General features: G+C 41.4%; 1 protein-coding gene across 1 annotated transcript; it reads right to left on the minus strand.

Annotated features, from left to right (window-relative positions):
• Positions 1-5,835: 5,835 nt before the first annotated feature.
• LOC114654354 (sphingosine 1-phosphate receptor 3) lies at positions 5,836-18,693 on the minus strand. Its single transcript, XM_028804848.2, has 2 exons — positions 18,441-18,693; positions 5,836-8,049 (listed from the first exon to the last, which is right to left on the minus strand). The coding sequence occupies exon 2, from the start codon at positions 7,956-7,958 to the stop codon at positions 6,861-6,863; it is 1,098 nt and encodes a 365-aa protein (XP_028660681.2). The 5' UTR covers positions 7,959-8,049; positions 18,441-18,693; the 3' UTR covers positions 5,836-6,860.
• Between the last annotated feature and the right edge of the window lie 5,178 nt (positions 18,694-23,871).

Raw genomic sequence — 23,871 nt, forward strand, 5'->3', positions numbered from 1 at the left:
GTTTGAAAAAAAAGATTTCCTCGAGACACTAGAGGATGGATAACCAGCAATGTCCGACCATCTGCTTGGAGATGTCAAGAGGGGTGAATGAAAGTTAATAAGGGGCTTAACATCATTCTAGGTTGCCAGAAGTTGAACCATGTTATCTCTTCATGGGCTGGGACAGTCATATAGGGGCTAGATAAGACGTAGGGATACAGAGACACTGGGGCCTGTTAGGGGGAGTTCCAGCCTGTCTTGTTAGAGTGGCCACTAACAACAATTGGGGTTTGTCTCATGGCAGCCCTCATGGTGTGGTTAAAAACCACCTCATGCAAAGAGCAGAACTGTGTCTGGAATAGAGAGGAGTGTTTAGGGTGAATGCTGCATTGGGTGTGACAAGGATGGACAGGATTAGAAATGAGGACATTAGAGGGGCAGCTCAGGTTGAACGGTTTGGAGACAAAGTCAGAGAGGCGAGATTGCGTTGGTTTGAACATGTGCAGAGGAGAGCTACTGGGTATATTGGGAAAAGGACATTAAAGATAGAGCTGCCAGGAAAGAGGAAAACAGGAAGGCCTAAGAGAAGGTTTATGGATGTGGTGAGAGAGGACATGCAGGTGATGGGTGTGACAGAACAAGATGTAGAGGACAGAAAGATATGGAACAAGATGATCCACTGTGGCAACTCCTAACGGGAGCAGCCGAACGAAGACGTAGAAGGTGATGGGAAAATGTATGTTAGGTTGATAAGTGAGAGAGATTGAAGGTGAAAAGGGATAGTGTTTTGATGGTATTTGAAATCTGTACCATGCAGACACTAGGTTTATTTTTATGTGAGTACAGAATGTAACATTTCAAAATTTAGACAAAATCACTCAGCATTTATAACAGCAATCACATTATCTTCCAGCCCAAAGAAAATCATATTTATTCATTCAAACGTATGATCAAAATATGAAACTTTATAAACTTGCCACACAAAGAAAGCTGATAGCATCATTCACAAGTACAATCACAATGTAAACATTCCAGACTTGGAGTGTATATTGGAATTAAAGACATCATTCAAAAATTGACCTCCATCCCAGAACTGAACCACTCAACTGGAACACCACCATACACCATGCTCCTCCGCATCCCCACTGAGTCCTGACTCACTGCCACTATAATAACCGTTGTGGTGTTCAGGTTCTGGTGAACCTGCTGGACCGTAGTCTTCAGTTGAGTTTTGAATTGTAATAATCTGCTGGCGTAATAGATAGATAGATAGATAGATAGATAGATAGATAGATAGATAGATAGATAGATAGATAGATAGATAGATAGATAGATAGATAGATAGATAGATAGAAGAGGGCACTCGCCTCAACCGTCTGGTAGAACATCTGCAGCATCTTATTGCAGATGTTGAAGGACGCTAGCCTTCTAAGGAAGTATAGTTGGCTCTGTCCTTTCTTACACAGAGCATCAGTATTAGCAGTCCAGTCCAATTTATCATCCAGCTGCACTCCTAATATCATAATATCAATAATATAATAATATCATCGTCCATTCATCCATCTTCCACACCTGCTTATCCTGAGCAAGGGCTTAGGGGAGCTGGAGTCTATCCCAGCAAAAACTTGGAGCATAAAAGGAATGATCTCTGGACATGACACCAGTCCATCACAGAATGAACCTGCACAGACACACATTCACACACTAAATATTACCACCCAGCCATCCATCTTCCAAACCCACTCATCCAAGGCAGGGGAATTGGAAGCCAGAGGTCCTGGCACAAGACAGAAACAGCCCCTGGATGGGGCACCACTCCATTTCAGGCTGAACATGCATACTATCACCATCCATCCATCCATCTTCCTAATCTGCTTGCGCCTAACCCAACAAGCTAGGCTGCAAGGCAGGAACAATCCCTGGATGTGCCTACTCATCACAGAGTGAACGCACAAACATCATCATCAGACAAATTCTCAGTTCTCAACTACAATTGCATTTACCAGCCTTCAGCTACTGACTGATAAAGCTGATCCAGAAAACAGAATCAGTAAAAATCAATGCACCCTTGACAGTGAGGATGGAGAACGGTTGAAAATACACCCACATTTTCACTTCTTTATGTGAATCCCACTGTCCTGGAACAAGTACTATGTGACTGATGCTGTGCTGCCTCGACATTATTGCTGAAATAAAATAAATTACAATTCCATGGAAAACTATACTGTAAATGCTGCTGAATTTAAACAAAACAATTTCAACATCAGACACCTTTCTTATCACTGCTATCTCCACACAGATTCTCTGGAGCTCAACCAGAGTGACCATTGGATTCTTGGTCACCTCACTTACCAAGACACTTCTCCCCAGTTGCTGAGGTTGGCCAGGCGGCTTGCTCAAAGAAATTATGTAGGCCACTGTGCTCTTCAAAACTTTCAATGTTGTAGAGATATTTTGTAGCCTACTTCAGATTTATTCCTGGACACAATCTTGTCTCTAAGCTCTGCAGGCTTTTGTTTGCACTCCGTCCTTGAAAGGCATGCACTAAAATCCTCACCATTCAGACCTTATATCAATTGGAATTAATACCACCACTGGATGGCAGCAAACTCTGTCCTTTATTAAGTACTGTGCAGCGATTTTAAGTTAAAACAAAAACGTATGTGGCGCAGTGAAGCAAAGTCATAGGTCCTCAAATGAGGATTGCAGAACGGATAGAGAAGGTCCCAATTTAAGGTTCAAGGTCAGTGCATGAGGTGCAGGTACGCAACCATTTACTGTCGATGCACAACCATTTGCTGCCAGTACACCCCCATGTAATATAGCTGGCACACCACGCTATAAAGATTTGTTTCAGTTTGCTTCTTATGGTTTCCTGATCATATTGCCTGCATATTGATCTCTTGGTCATCCATTTTTGGCCGCAGAATAACATCTTTGAACAGCCCTTCTTTCCTGCTGTTTATACTCGGAGTCACACTCACTCACAATTTAGGGAGCCAATCAAATTAACATGCACACCTTTTGTATGAGGGTGGGAAACCAGAGTATCCACAAAGAAATCCACACATGGACCAAGCCAAATATTGAAGCCAGTACTCTCTGCAAGACTCTTTTTACAGATTGCTTTAATTGTCGGTCTACGTGCAGAATGTACCTGTTTATGAACAGGGAGCAGAGCCTCAACAAGAGAATGACTGAAACAGCAGTGTATTGAAAAAGAAAGCTGTAATTTCAGTTTATTATCTCAGGCATGACTTTATTGAAGGAAAAGAGAATAAGGAGCATGCCCATTCTGGATGGCATCATTGCATATACAGTATTTCTGTACACTCGACAGTACATAAAATGTGAACACTTGAAATAATACTAATAAGGTATACTAAGGCAAGTGGCTATATTCCCTTTAAGGGCCTCTTACATGGCCCTTGCCCATATATTTAGTGTATATTTTTCACATTCAAAGAGGATAACTCAGTTCTTATACAGACCTGGTTGAAGGTTAGACTTCTACTTGCTGCAGTAATCAATGGACGGTTTACAGCTTAGTGTTCAATTGTTTTTGTCTCTTTTCATTGGAATACCTTGGACAAAAAGAAAGAAAAAGGTCCACAGACTAAGATAATTGTGTGTGTGTGCAAGGTGTTTACCCCTTCATATTTTGAGTTTTTGTCTTTTTAACAAAGTTTCTGTTTAAGTCTGAATGCTTTCAAGTTGCAGTGACATGTGATCAAAATCAATGGCATATATTCAAGGATTAAATGGGGGGAAACTGTTGAGATGCAGTCCAGACAAGTCGCATCTGGATTGGTGGTCCAGGTTGTACTGGACATTCAAAGATTGCTTTATGTAAAAGTAATCGTAAGTTGTTTGGGGTTAGGCAATTAATAACAAAGACGATAGATACTGGCCAAATATAACAATGTAACCGATTTGCTGACAGATCTCTTTTTGTCTTGCAATGTTACAACACATGGGTTGCCAATAATTTGCTACATAAATTAAGTACAAATGCCTAACTCTACCACATGCTCATTGTATGCTAGGTATTATTGTAGTCGCTATAATTTGTGCATGATAAGTGCTGAGGACATTGAGGTCCTGATCTGGTCCAATTAGGTCTTCAGTTTTTGAGTTTGCCTTGCTGGCATCAGTAATTATAAAATGCCCTGGTCCTTCATAGCCTATGCAATCCTTTTGAGTAGTTGTGACACCAAAGTGAAGTGCAGTGGCTTAGCCAGTAGTGCCCGAGTCTTGATCATCTGGCCCCGCTCTCCATTCTTAGAAGATAATACTCCTGGCCATGAGATTTCAACACTTTTGCTTCAAAGGAAAATACTGATAAAGTTCAAAAGCCAGCCATTGTACTGCTACATCCCACAAAATACACACCTTTCATGTGTTAGCACACAGTGTAAGGTGTTCTTACAAACATAACACATCCAAATGATAGCTTTGTGCCATACAGTCCACTGTTGTTGGCCATTCTGTAAGAACTAGTGAAGGTTTCAGTGTCCTGTGCACTCATGGACATCGCTGCAGGTTAGGCCAGCCTAAAGTTACAATGTAGGGGGTCCCTGGTGGAAAAGTTCATTTACTGTCCTATGAATGTCAGACCCCAGAACTGGAGTATCACTTTGGGTATTACTCATCCTGGTACAGAGTAAGCAGAATCTTTCAGAATACAATAAGAAGTACAAAATAATGAATAAATGATCAGTTGCACATATTACAGAAATAATACTCTTACATTTAAAAAAAAAAAAGATGATCCATTTCAGTACCTCGTCTGTCAAAATACATACACTTACAGTGGTAAGAAAAAGTATGTGAACTCTTTGGAAATAACCATATTTATGTATAAATTTGTCTTAAAATATGGCCTGACCTTCATTGAATAAACACAATCTTTTTTTATCTAATAACACACAAATTATTGTACAAGTTTATTTTTGTGCATATTGAATAATTTATTCAAACATTCACAGTGTAGGTTGGAAAAAGTATGTGAACACATACGCTAATGACTTCAACAAGAGAGAATTGGAGTTAGCAAACCTGGAGTCCAACCAATGAAATGAGATTGGAGGTGTGGTTTAGAGATAATTTGGCCAATGAAAAAAGACTTAAACATTTGAGTTTGCTGTTCAGAAAAAGTGCCGGCTGATGTGATGCATGTCTCACAAAAAAGAGACATCAGAAGAAATGCGATCAAGAAAGCGTTACAAAGTAATCTCAAAGAGTTTAGATATTCATCAATCCGCAGGTAGACAAACTGTGCATTAATGGAGTCCTGTGGCTCCTCTCCCAAGAAGTGGAGTCATCAACCAAGATGACTTGAAAGGCACAACTTGGAATGGTCAATGAGATAAAAAAAAACCCACTAGAGTAACGGCTAAAAGCTTGAAGGAATCGCATGACCTCATTAGTATATCAAATATTGAACAAGCATGGAGTCTATGGCAGGACACAAAAGGAGAGAGCCCCAGACAACATCACTCATGCTTGACGTTTGCCAAAGACCATTCTGACAATCCACAATACCATTGGGAAAATATGTTGTGTACTGAAGACACTAAGATTGAATTGTTCAGGAAGAACATGCAACAGTACATATGGCGTACAAAAGGGCCCCGCATACCAAACATCATCCAAATGGTGAAGTACGGTGGAGAGAGCAACATGATTTTGGGCTGCTTTACTGCCCTGGGGCCTGGACAGCTCAGTTAGAGGAAAATTCATTCCAAAGTTTATTAAATTATCTCACCCACTGGGTTGTGACCCACTTTTAGGTCACTAGTTGCTGTCTTTGGGTAGCATGCACGTGAGATATAAAATGCCATATCAGCTAGTGACTTGCTAATGGTATAACACAACCACCAACACACACACGTGTGTATACAAGTGATCGACGGCGCTGTGCGTTAGCTATTTCCATTTCTAATCACACTCGTTTCACCAAGGGGACCCCTCACCCCCTGCCCTTCAATCATGCTCGCTACACCAAGGGGGAGTACTTTTTGATATCTATATGTGGGTGGTTAGTAAAACTGGGTCCTGAAGCGATAAAGGTTGGGAATGACTGTCCAACAGGATATCAGATTGGCTCTCTGGAACCTGAAGCTAAGTAGAAGTTGGGTGATGCAGCAGGACAATGACCTTAAACATCAAAGTAAGCGTACAACAGAATGTCTTCAAAAAGAGAAATTCCGTCTATTTCAAATAGCCCAATCAAAGCCCAGACCTTAAACCAACTGAGATGCTGACCTCAAGAGAGCCATTCAGACCAGACATCCTCAGAATATGACTGAGACAAGGCAGTTCTGTAACAGGGAATGGTCCAAAATTCCCTCTGAAACGTTGCACATGTCTCATCTGGAAGTGTTTGTTAGAAGTTATTGTTGCCAAAGGAGGTCTGACCAGTTTATAAATACAAAGGTTCACTTACGTTTTCCACAGCTCACTGTGAATGGTTGATGGGAGTGCTCAATAAAGAAATGAAAGGTTATAATCGTTTGTGTGTTATTGGCTTAAGCACATTGTGTTTGTCTATACTTGTGACTTAGATGAAGATCGGATCACATTTTATAATTAATTAATCAGGACAACCAGGTAATTCCAAAGGGTTGACATAGTTTTCTAGCTACTGTACGGTACATACCATTAAAAGTATCTAAAATGAGGTTTATGTGGGCTCATTAGAGCAAAGATATTAATAATAATATTATAAAAAATATTAACATTTTCAGTACACAAAGAAAAATAATACTTGCAGTCGAATGCAAGCAAGTCACTAAATAGGTTAAATGCAATAAATAAACTAAGGGTTAGGAAGAAGGGCTTGAAATAAGTGCACATATCAGACATTCTTATCCCAGGGGTCAACATTCACCAGTATGATTAGATGGCTCTGAGTTTTTAGTCGTCACCGCAACTGGCACAGGGTCTCCTTCTTTCTGCTTCTGGGACTGAGTGCTGCTAGACTTACTCCGGCTGTTATCAGGAGTTGGGTTGAGTGGAAGAGCTTTGCCAGCTTTTGTCTTCATGAGACAACCACATATGATGCGAAAGAAGGCCCTACGCATTTCCTTGCTGGCCAAAGTATAAATCAATGGATTCATGGCAGAATTCACCACGGCCAGGGCAATAAACCAGTGCTTCTTGTACAATATGCTACACTCTTTGGTCTTGCAGGCCACATCTATGAGGAACAGAATGAAAAGTGGTGACCAGAAAGCGATGAAGACTCCCACCACAATGACCACCGTTCGCAGCAGAGCCATTGACCGCTCAGAATTATTGTGTTTGGTTACCTTTCGGCCGCTGGACTTGACGAGTGCATAGATGCGTGCATACAGTATAACAATGGCTAGAAGGATTGCCATAAAAACAATGATGCAGAAGGCCACATACTTCTTTGAGTAAAGAGGCAGCAGAGTGGAGCACTCCTCAAGCTTATTAATACAGTTCCATCCAAGAATTGGTAGTGCCCCCAGTAAAATCGATATAAGCCAGCAAGTACCAATCAGGAGAAACACTCGGTACTTCTTATTGGCATCATAAGGCCTCATTTTAATCATAGTCATGTGTCTTTCGATGGCAATTGCCAGCAAGCTGAAGGTGGAAGCGCCCAATGCCACAAACATGCTGCCTTCCCTAACAAACCACATAGTTACAGATAAGGTCATGGTCTTGGGACCTGACATGAGAATGTTGACTAGATAAGCCATGCCAGCCAACAAGTCACAAAGGGCTAAGTTCCCAATGAAGAAATACATTCGGTTATGGAATCTGTGATTTTTCCATATGGCAACCAGCACCATTAGGTTTTCCAGCTCTATGAAACCACATAATATGAGGAAGGCTACACTTGTAGCATCCAAGTTGTCAATGTCTTTCTCCCTTCCCTTGAGGTTTCCTGTATAGTTGTAGTGGAGTTCAATGTAGGGATTATATTTTGAAGGTAGTGCTATAGACATGGTGAGGACAGTTTCCACTTCTCCAAGAACAGTGACTCACATTCCCTGGTGACAATCTTTAGTGAAGAGTCTCTGGCACATCAGAATAAACCTAGCAGAGAAAAGGATATTGTTAGCAAATTTCGGCTGGACAAGGACTACATCTGAATATTGGAGATATACTGTATTATGGAAGCCCACAGCTAAAACCAGTTTAGGACTGTCTAGAGCTCATCACTGTGATTTGGAAAGAAGGACATGGATCTGTCGCCTACCCCATGATACCTGTAATGAAAACACATCCTCAGGAGGATACCCACTCCTATAATTGTTATTGGAATGTTTGCTTTGGAGAGTGACTACTTAAACTGGGGGAGATGAAGCTATAAAACTTAATCTAATTATGTGGTAAAAAGGCTGGAAGGGATCACCTCGCTCCTCATTGGATAAGTAAGCCATACATTCTGATGGGTCCTGCGGTGGGTTGGCACCCTGCCCAGGATTGGTTCCTGCCTTGTGCCCTGTGTTGGCTGGGATTGGCTCCAGCAGACCCCCGTGACCCTGTGTTCGGATTCAGCGAGTTGGAAAATGGATGGATGAATGGACATTCCGATGGAGCTATAAAAACACAACCCTTTAGAGAGAAGTGACACTGACAATAGGATCAAAAATCCTATCAAGTCAGAACCAGGAACAAAGACATGTATGTAAGGTTAATTGGTAATTCCAAACTGGCTGAGTATGTGTTAGTGCAGAGCTGCATACATGAGTGTGACCAGCGATGGACAGGCGCCCCATTCGGACCGCTTACTCCCTTGTTACAATGCTGCAAAATAGGCTGTCTTACCCTGCACTGCATTAAGTAAGTATTAGAATATTGTACTATTATTTACTTATATGGCTAACACCTTTATCCAGGCATACTTATAATATCTGGGATACAATTGATTACATTATTTATGTTTTTCCAACTGGAGCATAAGCAGGTGAAGTGAGTTGCTCCTGGTCACACAGTAGCAGGATTTGATACAACAACTGCAGTCCACCTTATATTATATTACCCATCCACCCATCCATTTTCCAACCCGCTATATCCTAACACATAGTCACGGGGGTCTGCTGGAGCCAATCCCAGCTAACACAGAGCACAAGGCAGGAATAAATCCCGGGCAGGGCGCCAGCCCACCGCAGGGCACACACACCAAGCACTATGGACAATTTAGGATCGCCAATCCACCTAACCTGCATGTCTTTGGACTGTGGGAGGAAACCCATGCAGATACGGGGAGAACATGCAAACTCCACTCAGGGAGGACCTGGGAAGCGAACCCGGGTCTCCTAACTGCGAGGCAGCAGCGCTACCACTGTGCCACCGTGCCGCCCTATATTATATTATATTATATTATATTATATTATATTATATTATATTATATTATATTATATTATATTATCCATCCATCCATTTTCCAACCCGCTGAATCCGAACACAGGGTCACGGGGGTCTGCTGGAGCCAATCCCAGCCAACACAGGGCACAAGGCAGGGAACCAATCCTGGGCAGGGTGCCAACCCACCGCAGGACACACACAAACACACCCGGGTCCTCCCTGCGTGGAGTTTGCATGTTCTCCCCGTGTCTGCGTGGGTTTCCTCCGGGCGCTTCGGTTTCCTCCCACAGTCCAAAGACATGCAGGTTAGGTGGATTGGCGATTCTAAATTGGCCCTAGTGTGTGCTTGGTGTGTGGGTGTGTTTGTGTGTGTCCTGCGGTGGGTTGGCACCCTGCCCAGGATTGGTTCCCTGCCTTGTGCCCTGTGTTGGCTGGAATTGGCTCCAGCAGACCCTCGCGACCCTGTGTTCGGAATTCAACAGGTTGGAAAATGGATGGATGGATGGATGGATGGATGGATGGATGGATATATGGATATATTATATTATATTATATTATATTATATTATATTATATTATATTATATTATATTATATTATATTATCCATCCATCCATCCATTGTCTCCCGCTTATCCGAGGTCGGGTCGCGGGGGTCTGCTGGAGCCAATCCCAGCCAATATATTATATTATATTATATTATATTATATTATATTATATTATATTATATTATATTATATTATATTATATTATATTATAGCTTTGCGAGTCCACCAACCCAACCACCCCCCACCACCACCAAGGGCGTGCTAAGTGCCTGCCACTTCTCGTCTCTGCCGCTCGCGTTGTGAAGGGGAAGGGGGGTCAGTTGGGTGGTGGGCTTGGGCGGGGGTAAGTGAGGCAAAGTGAGGACAGTTGCTGTACAGGCTTTGAAATGATCGATGCACAGCTTAAGAAGCAGAACACGCCGCATGGCAGGAGGAGCAGTAAGCAAGCAGGTAATCCATCTGCATCTCCAAAGCGTGTGTTCAGCTACCCCCTTCACAACGCGAGCGGCAGAGATGGGGTGAGGGCGAGGGGGTGGGCTCGCGAACTGAACAGGGGGCAAAGCCCCCAGTTATATTTTCAAGCCCATTTAGTCCATAGGGCTGTTGTGGACTGGAATCTGGGAACTGTCAGCATAGGGCAGAAACAGGGTGCCAGCTAAGGAGATGCTGTTGGATCAGCTGCTGTCTTTCTGCTGCTGCTGCTGCTGGTGAGCTCCAGGTTCTGCTTGTCGCGCTGTGTCGATCATTTCAAAGCCTGTACAGCAGCTGTCCTCTTGCCACTTTGCACCCCTGCCGATCGCTTTTGTGTGTGTGGTTTTTGGGGGGACTGAATGCATGCTAAGGAGAAGTGGTCCGATCATCTGCTTTGTTGCTGCTGCTGCTGGCGAGCTGCTTGTTCTGCTTGTTGCTTTTTGATGTTTTTAACAGCTGGGAGCACATGAAGTGTGTCTGCCAAAAACATTCCAACAACTGCTAGGTTAGATGTCCGTGAACTTGTTTTAAATGTTGTCTCATTGCCTTGTCTCACAGGACGTCAAATTGTCTTCCGAGAAGATCGCATCTCGTCTCAGGTCTAAAACTATTGGCACGAAATGTTGTTTTCCTGTTCTCTCTTCTCTCCATACATACTTCAGGATTGACCACAAACATGGCACCAGTAACAGTAACGCTTTACAATTTAGCAATATATAAATATACAAGGATTATCAAAACTAAGTACGAGCAGAGACACAAACCCCTCAATTTTCCTTTTGCCTAAATTTGTAGTTCATCTGCTCTTTCTCATTATGGCATGTTGGAAGACAAAAAGACATGTCATAAAAATGCTCCAAGTGCATATTACAGAGGAGCCGAATGGTTTTCCTCATGAAAGGATACTCTGCAGTCTGCCTTCATCTCTGACTGCTCTTTTTCTCAGCTTATAAAAACAAATGTTTTAAAAACACAGGCAATTTTGTAAATCTGTAATTACTTACTTAAGTAGTAACTACTGCAATATTACAACAAGGAACTCTACGTTTTTCAGCATATAAAAATAATGTTTTAAAAATAGATTAAAATGAGCACATTTGAAATTACATATTTAAGTGTTTGCTATGCAGCAGTAACTGGCTACTTGTTTTACTTAAGAAGAACAAACCTCTGTGTATATCTAAAACTGTTAATGTGAAAAGCAGGCAGTAAGAAAAGACGAGTTACCGTAAAGGCCGCATCAGCGTGCATCTGCAAAAAGAAAAAAAAGATAAAGAAAAAAGTTAAAGGCTATTCTAAGGATGAAAAGCAAAGAATATAAAAGACAAAGCTGGTGTTTCTTTCATCTTTCTTTCCTTTTCAGCATGAATATAGACTTTAACCTTTTTTTCTCAGTAGGAAAAGATGATGGAATGGAAACCTATAAAAATTCCATTCTTCATTACTGTGGTTCTTATCTTTAAGGTTCTGCTGCACCAACAGCCTGGTGGGCAGGCATAGGATTCTTACTCTGACACCCGTCATCAACTTGTCTTTCCATTCATTTTCTTACAGAGTTAAGGAACACAGGAAGTCAAAAGTAAGTTAAACCCGTCACAACTGATATAATAAAGCTGTAAATAAATACAAAAAATCTTTAAAACACCACCGATAGACACATATTTCGAGAAAGTGAATCGTGGTATTTGTTTTTCTTTGATCCTGGACGGATTGTATTTAGTAAAACATACTTTGCCTGTGATTATATGTGAAGGATGTTAGTAAGTACGTGCTATCATACATAATTGATTTTCTTGAGCAGAACGTGAAAAGAATGCGCCACAGTGAGAAACGCACACTGCCACCTCCAATAGACTCCATGAGATTGAAATGTTGTTGGCCCCCGGCTTTCCGTGACCCTGAACTGAATTAAGGCTTTTTAATTTGGATGGAAGAAAGCTCTCCAATGTATAAAACACAATATGTTCAGCCTTCAGGATAAAATATTCTAGCTACAAATTCCACTTTTTGTTAACAACAAATTTGCAGATTTAAGGCATCAGTAAACTCCATTTATGGCGTTTTCTCCGTCATTTCGTTTGGCTTCACTGGAACATCCGATATAATGATACAGTTTGTAAAAGAAAGAGTAAGGTAAGTAAGAGTAAGTAAGGCTCCTTTTCAACCTTTGTTTTATTATTGGGGCGCCGTGACTTCATCTCTCCTCAAGTCCCAGCTAATTAATTTACGTTTACAAGAAAAAGCAATCGATTAGTAGATCAGAAAAAAATAGGCTGAATTATTCAAAATGAAATTATTTGCAGCCATACTATAATAGTATAATGTGTAATGATAAAAAATCAAATAAAAAGATGTCTGCCATTTTACCGAAAGATCTATCTATCTATCTATCTATCTATCTATCTATCTATCTATCTATCTATCTATCTATCTATCTATCTATCTATCTATCTATCTATCTATCTATTATAGTGACTTTCATATCTATCTATCTATCTATCTATCTATCTATCTATCTATCTATCTATCTATCTGTTATATAGTGCCTTTCCCCTATCTATCTATCTATCTATCTATCTATCTATCTATCTATCTATCTATCTATCTATCTATCTATCTATCTATCTATATCTATCTATCTATCTATCTATCTATTATAGCGACTTTCATATCTATCTATCTATCTATCTATCTATCTATCTATCTATCTATCTATCTATCTATCTATCTATCTATCTATCTATCTATTATAGTGACTTTCATATCTATCTATCTATCTATCTATCTATCTATCTATCTATCTATCTATCTATCTATCTATCTATCTATCTATCTATCTATCTGTTATATAGTGCCTTTCCCCTATCTATCTATCTATCTATCTATCTATCTATCTATCTATCTATCTATCTATCTATCTATCTATCTATCTATCTATCTATCTATCTATCTATTATAGCGACTTTCATATCTATCTATCTATCTATCTATCTATCTATCTATCTATCTATCTATCTATCTATCTATCTATCTATCTGTTATATAGTGCCTTTCCCCTATCTATCTATCTATCTATCTATCTATCTATCTATCTATCTATCTATCTATCTATCTATCTATCTATTATAGCGACTTTCATATCTATCTATCTATCTATCTATCTATCTATCTATCTATCTATCTATCTATCTATTATAGTGACTTTCATATCTATCTATCTATCTATCTATCTATCTATCTATCTATCTATCTATCTATCTATCTATTATATAGTGCCTTTCCCCTATCTATCTATCTATCTATCTATCTATCTATCTATCTATCTATCTATCTATCTATCTATCTATCTATCTATCTATCTATTATAGCGACTTTCATATCTATCTATCTATCTATCTATCTATCTATCTATCTATCTATCTATCTATCTATCTATCTATCTATCTATCTATCTATCTGTTATATAGTGCCTTTCCCCTATCTATCTATCTATCTATCTATCTATCTATCTATCTATCTATCTATCTATCTATCTATCTATCTATCTATCTATCTATCTATCTTTTTAAGGCTCCCAGGTAACACTTCCAGGTGCAAACACTACATAACATTTGACAGAATCACCCTTTTCTTTTCCTTGAAAGTTCCTGTTGAAAGAACCGTTTCAGCTGAATTGAAGTAAAAATCTCTCTCTCTCTCTCTCTATATATATATATATCTATATGTGTATATATATATATATATATATATATATATATATATATATATATATATATATATATATATATATATATATATATATATATATATATACATACATAGACAGTATATGCATTTCCTGTTGCAGTCTCTAGTTATTTTATTGCGGTGACGGGTTTTTGTCATCTGAGGTATTGCCACTTCACAAACCGATCATGTACAGTACCTAAAAAACTATATATGTGTATATTTTTAATTCTTAACCAATTTAGAGAAATGTATGAAAACATATCTGCGAAAAGAAGAACTATCTTCACAGTTCTTCCGTCTACTCCTGTCAAGTCAACGCTGATGGTGGTCTGTTCTTGATGTATCTGGACCTTTAGTGTAGATGCAGCTACCGAAGAGTCCGATCAGAGTCCACATTTTTGGATGGGTAACAACAAAATGTCTAAATGTCAAGTTATGTCACTTTATTGTTACATCAGTTAACACGAATGCACAGGCGTATTATACAACTTGTGGGCAAGGTCCACAGCAGTAGAGAAATATTAATTTGAATGGGTCTTTAAAGAGTATACATATAATACATTTAAATATCGGTTCATCAGACGCGACGAACAAGACGGCATCCAGTCTTTAATGGTGACCAAAACTCCAAGACCTGAAATAGTACACACTCTGTGAAAATAAGGAAATCTGACTTCGAAATGACTAGAACTGCCTCCAGCTGAAGCTAAATAAAGTTCGGAGGAAAGACTGAAAGAGCCCCCCCTCTGCGTAAATGAAATTGCATCTGTTCCTTGGAAATGAATGAAACCACATCGAGTCCTCAAACGTCGTTGAAACTACACCCCATAACTAAAGTGTCCAGGCTGTCTACAAGCCGTTATTAATCCTGAAGGCATTAAGAAAAAAAATCTATCTATATATATATATATATATCCTGCCTTTAAAGACTGGAAATGAATACAATTGTGCTTCAATTCCGCAAAGGGTTGTATACGTTCTGGCCAGTTACCACAATGTCTTACTTCTAACTGCACACGATGCGCAGATCAATGACTCAAGCTGCGCCTACTGTATGCCTGCTGCATATCCATCCAGAATTCTTCAGGCATCAGCGGTTTACATGTTAGCAGGGCTCCTTATTATTTGCTGCTTGCACGGCAAGGTGGCGCAGTGATGAGGTTGAAAGCCACGCCCAGTCTCCGAGTGGAGTTCGCATTCACGCTGTGTCTTTTATTCCTGATCGGGTACTGGTTGTGTTTTCCCAGAACGTACAACTAATTGGTGAACCTAACATTGTGGGCGTGCCCTTGTGCTTAATCTAATCAAGATCACGAAGTTCAGATATCCCGTAATGGTCGAATCGCTCGTCCGTTTACCTTACGAGTTCGCTCCTTCATGAGGACGCCCGTCTCTCGCCGCTCCGCCGTAATAGGTCTTGTGTTAAGCTTATCGACAAAACTTCATTTATATCGAATTTTCTTCAGATTCGGGCTGCACGAACGTGGAGCTCACCTAAACACCTGACACGCGGTACTGGTTAGTCTGGACAGGACCTGAATAGAACGTTGAGTACCCGTGCACCCTGCACACATTTAAAAAGCGTAAACCTTGGAGGTAGATTTTGATTACTCAACTCTTTTCTAAACCGCATTGTGGAAACCTTTGCAGAACACACGACTGTAGCCAACTCTGGCAGCGCACGCACTTCTACTCTCGGCCACACCAGGCTAATTTTAGAGTTACCAGACAATCTGACTTACATATTTTTTTGTAACGAATGTAATGACAGAAAGGTGAAACTCTTGCGTGCAGAAAATGTGCAACCTCCGCGCAGGTAGTGCCCGGATTCAGATAAGAAACCAGAATTCTGAAGCTGTGTCGCTCAAATCCTAAATCGAAGTGTAAATATTTCTAGAACTAAAAAAATTCGTTGAATTACAACAACTACGTTGCACAATTCGCATCCCGGAACCAAAAAATAACCTGCAATAAACAGACCTTCGACTACGTTGTTAGGTACAGTGGCTTGCTGGATAAGCTTTAGTATCTGAGGCTCTAGGTTCAAATCCCGTTACTGACACCTTGTGACCATGAGTAAGCTACTTCACCAGCCAGTGGTTCAGTTGGGGAAACAAAATGCGATCAAATAGATCCCAAATATCACGATAAAGGCGTCAGTGGTTAAGGCTTTGGACTTCAAACCCTGAAGTTGGGGGTTCAAATCCCGCTACTGACGGGGTGTGACCGTGAGCGAGTCACTTCACCAACGGGAAAAAATGAAAAGAAATATAACCAGTTGTATCTCAAATATTGTAAGTCGCTTTGGATAAAGGCGTCAGCCAAATAAATAAATGTAATGCAAAAAATATTGGCATATATTATTATTCGTCCGTAAAATAAACGGACAAATATTGGTAATTCACAAATTTATTATCTCTTCATGACTATTTATGAAGCCTGTTACAGATGTAAGAAACCTTCATGACGAGAAGGACCTAAAAATTCTTCCACTATGGGAACGCTCTGCTGAACCCACCTTAATGTTCAAGAGTGTATATCAATAGCTTTAATTTTTCATCGTAATGTCAGCGACGTGGAACGCCTATGCACATTGCTGACAGCTTGTTCCAATTTAATTCCGATGTGGATTCACTCCTTCAAATGATTGACGAACAACTTAAACCTATCCATCCATCCATCCGTTTTCAGAGCTCGTCTATATACTGTAATTCAGATTTGCCCACAGTAACTTTCCATCCATTTTCGTGACAGGATCTTGGAATGTCGAATCTTATCTCTGTAAGAATGTGCGCAAGTCAGTCCATCGAGAATAGTTCATTTTTTGGTTGTCCTCACCAGTTTGTTCCAGTAAAGAGGTATGGGGGTTGGAGGCTATCTACACTGGGGGGTGCAATGCGGGGACCAAAACAGCGCCAGCACAAGATTGATGATGATAAATACACACACAAACGCACGCACGCACACACACACACATACCTACACTCATTCACACATGCATACACACATATACATACACACACGCGCACATGCACAAACACACGTACACACACATTAATACATGCATGCATATACACATACATTCACACACGCACACACACGCATAAATACATATATACATACACGCACACACACACATACTGTACATACATACACTCATTCACATATGCATACACACACACACATACACGCGCGCACAAGCACAAACGCACGCGCACACACATTCATACACACGTTGTCTAGCGACTTGGGCTTGCAAGGTGTTTTCTCCACAGCATTCGTTCTTTTCTCCTTCATTTTGCCCAGTCGGAATGGCTGGCTCGTCCGATGTACCCAAAGTTGTCGGGACAGGGTACGACTCCCACATACGGATTTAGCGGGTTGGATACACGACTGAAAGAAATGTGTACTATTACTTGGAGTCTGGTTTTCTTCCATCCTTACTGAAACGTGGCACATCTTCATCCAGTAAAAAACAATCTCTGCAAGTTACTGATTGAAACCTAAGTATAATTTTGTAATTGCATACATTTGTGATCGGTGAAGATATGTTGTTTGAGCAGAAACACCCGGCAGGTAAATTGATAATGACATCTTTTAAAAATAAAAGTGAATTACTGTAGGTGCCGCAATGAACTGTCCTCACGCCAGTGACTGCATGCTGTCTAAATGCCCGTTGAATGCTGGTACGTGTTAGCTGCTTCATGAAAGAACTCGCTCATCCATCTATTATCCAAATCGTTCAATCCACTTCAGGACTATTTTGGCATAATGGGACGCCAACATGGAAACCAATTTTGGATTGGGCGTCAGTCATGGCTGGTCGCAGTTAATCCCACATATCCGTACTCACTCAAACAGTCAAATAAGTGCAACTGATTCATTTATAACGTACGTGTTTAGGAGACTGCAGAACTCATAGAACGTGCAAACTCAAAAAAATTAAAAATTCTGGGATAGTTGATTGAGGCGGTGAACTGAATCATACCACCCGTAATTCGATCCTATCACCGGACAAGAGGCAAGAAAAAAACCCTTCGCGGGACGCCTGTCTGTTTCACGGCACTATTATTTTATAATTACAGATGTTTGCAGCACCTGTTTTAGCAGTATAGGCGTTAAAATGTGAAAGCGATATCTGGATAACGGTTTCACGGTTTACAAGTCTCGTAGTCCCAAGAGTTTAAACCGCTGGGATTTAAGAACACGTTAACTAGCTCGTTTCAAAGCTTTCCCTGCCTCGTTAGATCCCAAATGAATAATATTCGGGGGTATTCACCACGAGAATGGTAGGCATCGGTGAGCAATGGGGAGTCCGAACGTGGCGCCTGCTCGCTGCTAAACTCCGCGATTCCGCCTCTTAGCGCTTACCTTTCCCTCCAGGTGAACATCATTCTGGTCTCCACTGCTTACACAGAATTCCGTCTTGTTTCCGCGTTTCAAATGTTTTCTTGTAATGGAGGTAATTCCGAGTTATAGATCCAAAGAGACAGCACGTTTAAGCATCTGTCCTACGGTTCGCAATTGTGGCTTCCTCGGCAGCTCTGGTGGTCTTTCCGCCCTTGAAACTCTACTCCTCATTCTCCTCCCATCCGCCCGAATGACACGCCTCACTCGACTGAAACCTGCTTTCGCTCACAAACTGGAGACTCCAGCGGCCGGCGCCTCTGTCCCAGGTGCTAGAAGATATAGAAGAACGAAAAGGAAACCAACGTAAGGTATCCATGACTTTAAAATGAAACACTCTTTTAAAGTATCAATAAACGGACGAATTAAGATAGCGATATGTGTTTGTGGGAAAGCCATATTCTCACGTATATGCCGTTCCTTCCTAAACCGACTCTAGGTCTTATATAGCATTAATTGCTAGGTGGCGCTCCTTCCTATTTTTGCTTCAAGTTTCCCTAGTATTGTAGTGCTACAGACCTAAATTATAACATCAGATCATCAAATTCGCTTAATCCTCCTCAGGGTTGGGAAGGGCCAGAGCCTTTTCTAGTAGCACTGGGCGCAAGGCAGGAAAATACCTTGGGTGGGGTGTTAGTCCATGTTGGGGTCCATTCACTCACTCTCACACTGAATGAGGTTATGTGTTCTTCCTTATTGTGATGTACTGGTGGTAATATGTTCGTTTGGAATGCAAGTAAGCATTTGTTTGTATTTGTTACAATGCTATTATTATTCCAAAGGGAAAATATGCAGTCTCCACACAGACTATGACCAGACACAATATTTGAACCCTGGAATTGGGGCAGTGAAGCCACAGCACTAATAAGTGGACTAACAATGGCACCCTATAAAGTCAAGATAACTCCTGCTGTTTATAGATAGGGTGGCACGGTGGCGCACTGTGTAGCGCTGCTGCCTCGCAGTTGGAAGACCTGAGGACCTGGGTTCGCTTCCCAGGTCCTCCCTGCGTGGAGTTTGCATGTTCTCCCCGTGTCCATGTGGGTTTCCTCAAGGTGCTCCGGTTTCCTCCCACAGTCCAAAGACATGAAGGTTAGGTGGATTGGCGATTCTAAATTGGCCCTAGTGTGTGCTTGGTGTGTTTGTGTGTGTCCTGTGGTTGGTTAGCACCCTGCCCGGGATTGGTTCCTGCCTTGTGCACTGGGATTGGCTCCAGCAGACCCCTGTGTTCGGATTCAGCAGGTTGGAAAATGGATGGATGGATGAATGTTTATAGATACTTTTCTACAATTAGAACATAGGCACGGGAATTTGCTCATAGCCACAGAGAGGTGTAAGCTGAAATATGTGTGCTATAGTCCTTAGCCACTACGCTTCACAGTTAAAAGGATGCCAGTGGACTTGCAGCATCCCTTCTTATTTATGACTATCAATGTCTGGGTGCATGAAGAGGTAATGCCAACTACGGGCAACCCGGGCATCACAAACTTACGCTTTTAAAGTTCAAAAACATCACAATATTGCACTTTAGCGGAGATGATTGCTGTAATCCTCTAGTCTTCTGGACAAAAATAAAAAATAAAAATGAAACAATGTACTTTAAAATTCAAGGATTTAATAAATAAAGTGTCCAAAATACAAGAAAAAAAAAGGAGCACAAGAAATAGTTACCAAAAAAGTTAGCCAAAAACGCAACTTAAAGCTAACAATGCCAGTGTGAAATCCAAATTTGCAGTCAGAAAAATGAGCCAGAATAATTAAAAAATAGAACATTCACTAAAAGACATTCACAATTATACACCTTCCCAAGTCAAAATGACAGTCTGGAGGGCCCGACTCTCTGCCTCAAATAAATGCATAGATATCGGTCCTCCAGTTGACCGTCATGGAGGATTCACGCTCAATACTCAGTCTTAAGGGGACAGGGCACATAACTGAAGATTTCCATCACCTAAAAATGGAAATCTATACATACTACTGGAGCCGAAGGTTTTAAGCCACTGTGATCTGTGAGGGTTATTCATACAAATTATCTTATTTATAATGGGTGTCCAACTAACAGGGTGAATATGACGGGGAGATGAGATGAGCCAGGTGTTACACAGCACTGATGTGCCCTGTTTGGTGCTGATCAATAGTTAGGAGTGCCACTATCAGCTATTTAGAGTAAAAATATACAAACCAGCTGACAGAGAGAGAAAGTGGATCCTGCCATGCAAGTAACCTGCCAACCAAGCAACTCAGACAGGCCATTAAAGGAGAGGAGGTGGGTTGTTTGCTATTCACGCTACACCAGAAAAAAATTGTTTCCACATTTGGTTGTGGTATGCTCGCCTTTTGGGACTTGTGATCTGTAGAAAAAGCATAAAAATTTGACAACTGCATTGAACTCCAGAGCTTACCTATGGATGGACATAAGACATCACACTTGTCCCACTCTTGAAGATGGACAGCACCGGCTGCAGAAATCCCCAAGTGCATCATGCTTTCGCCAAAAGCTCTCCTTCAAGTTGTGGCCATCAGGGGGCGCAACAGCTCCCCAAACTTGACACAGATAGTCATGGATACAAGTTCAGCACAACACACACCTTTAATTCAGTTGTGGGAAATGCTTTCCAGCCGTTTCCCACTAATGCACAGTACAAAGCCCAACAATAAACAACTTTTTGTCTTTTCTCTTATCTTCTCCTTGTCTTTTTGTCAGCCTCCTCCAGCAAGCTTTATCATCCTTCCTCCCGACTCTGGCTCCCTAAATGAAGTGAGGCAGTCCCTTTTATGCTGCACCTGGGGGTGCTCCAGGTGGCCCATTAACATGATCCAGAAGTACTCCCGGGTGTGGTGGAAGCCAAGCAAAATAGGGCTCGCCAATTCCTGCAGCACCCCCTTGTAGCACCTCCAGAACCCAACAGGGCTGAGCCAACAAAATTCAAGTCCCAATGTGCCCTGTGGGAATCTCGGGTACTGTAGCAACCCATGGAGCAGCCACTTAATGCTCCGGGGGTGATAGTGTCCTGTGCCTGTGCCTGTTTACCCCCAAACAGCAACCTTGCATTTTCTCATAACAATTTGATCAGAAATTTGCATGAACTCAATGAACTGCGAAGGTGAAATGTGACAAGTGGCAACTCTGAACACTCCCATAGCACAGGAACATAGCATAAGGTTAGTTGCAATTAGTGAAGAGCAAACCCTGCAGAGTTCACTGGACTGTAATGGTGCAAAGGTCTTTCAAGTGTCAGGCAGCAGCATGGAACTGAAGTCACGGCTTCATGCAGCTAGGACATCTTCGTTTCCGATCTGTCTGTACAGATGGTTCCCACTTTTTCTTCCACCAAAAATGCAGAAAAGCCTTGTAAATAGTAATAAGCCTTTTGTTATGATTATTTTGCAGGGTCTCATGCTTTTCTGACTCTGAGGGAGGGGAGAAAGGCTCCTTTAAGTTTTGTTTTGACTAGCCTCCACACCACGTGGCTAATTGTGCATGTCTTCAGCACATGCCCAATTTTCTTCTATGGACGTGGGGTGTGGCCAGAGAACAAGCTGGTGCTCCACCCACTGAGAATTAAAGATAAGTTGGCGCTACTCCATACTGGCACTTCCATTTGTTTGAGCTTCAGACTATCGGTAGATAATGTATGCATACCAGTGTGTTATATACTCAGGGGGCTGTCACTGTCACTACCCGATCTTCACTACATAGCAAGGAGCATGACATGTTTAAATCTTTGAGGACTGAATTTTTTTTTCGAACAACTGTTTTACTAAAAAGCACACAAAGCAATGGTTTGACGCTTAAATCAATATAAAACATCTGTTGCTTCAAGCTGTGGCTGCCAGTTTGCCAACTCTTGAGACTTGAGTCGCTCACAGGTGGCATGATAGCTGCCGGGAATGCATTACAGGCTGGCTGCCAGGCTGTCTTCATGTGGCAGGGGGTGGGGGTATGGCAGTGGCGGTTATGGTCGCAGTGCAACGCAATCTGGTATATACATCTTGTCATCGTAAGTGGCAGTCCTCCCATGTGAACATTGGCGTAGGCACGTCAGCTACACAAGCAAGTTCAGCACCACGATCAGCTGATGCTGGTACTTCACTTTTGTTTTCAATCTCGATCTCCAGATCGCTTGCATCAAAATCAGAGTCCAGCAAGTCAGATTCCAATTCAGCGATAATATACAAAACATCGTCCATGCAGTATTTTGCCTTGTGCTTTCGCTTCAATCTTTCACTAGATGTCAATGCCATTTTTGCCGTTGTTTGCTCTTCGCTACACACATGAGTGCAGGGAATCTCAGACAAACCAACAAAGCAAACATTCCTTCTGGCAAAGAGAGTTGAACTAACACATAATGGTGGGTTTGGTCACCATTTACAGTTGATTATCACCCTCAACCTCTCCTGTTGACAAAAGTCAAAGAGTTAATCCAGCAGTTATTAGATGTTATGTATAATGAATCTATGCAGAACCTCAAAGTATTTTCATAATGTTCTTTATATGGTCAGTTAATGTCCCCCCCTTAAATGAAAATGCTGTGGGGTTCAAATCCAGCTGGAGTAGTGACATTGGACATGTGTGAAGCAGATCGATCAGCAAACGTGATGTGGAGTGCGATTACAGTATACATGTAGGAAAGTTCTGCACGTGGCTGCTACGGCTCTGTGAAGTCACACTGGCATTGCAAACCATCATGGGGCACTGGGAAAAAAGTTTTAGTTTACATGGTAAATTTTTAGAATAATATTTGGCAAGCAAGGTCAATGGGGAACACAGCATATTCGCTACAAAACAAGCTATGGCAAATTTTGCTGATCAGCATTAGTTACAACCCAGGAGAAATGGGTGGTACCAGAAGCACTTCTGAGTAGTGGTCTCTACGGACACTTGTAAGCACAGAGAGCTTGGAAGTACAAGTAGAGTAGATATCAGAGTAAGGGAGGAGAGTACTACCTGGAGTGGGCTAAACTTCCAATTAAGTGTCCGTGAGGACGCTCACCCCCATAAGAGGTATAACTGTGTGTATTTAACTGTGTCTGTATTCTGTTTAACATTCTCAATTATATCCCCCTATTTGTATCTGAGTTTCTTCTGGTCTCGCCTAATTGTTGTAGGTCAGGGCATTGTTCAAGAGTGCCTATGCAAACAGGTGAAGACAAGGTCAAAAGCAAACAGAGGGCACCACTGCCTTTAGTCAAACTTGAGCTTAAGCTCTGTGAATCTGGAAGGCTTTCCCATTTTACCAGCTCAATGAATTGAACGAGAGTGAAAATGTGAAAGATGGTGACTTCCAGCACAAAGCTTTAGCATTATTTTAGAAATGAAAACTTGGGCTGCTGCTGGGACCCTGTTATATGTCCTCAGATGTCCACTCAGTGGAAAGCTTTATGTTAGCCATTT

Source organism: Erpetoichthys calabaricus, chromosome 7 (assembly GCF_900747795.2).
Source record: "Erpetoichthys calabaricus chromosome 7, fErpCal1.3, whole genome shotgun sequence".
Lineage (NCBI taxonomy): Eukaryota > Metazoa > Chordata > Cladistia > Polypteriformes > Polypteridae > Erpetoichthys > Erpetoichthys calabaricus.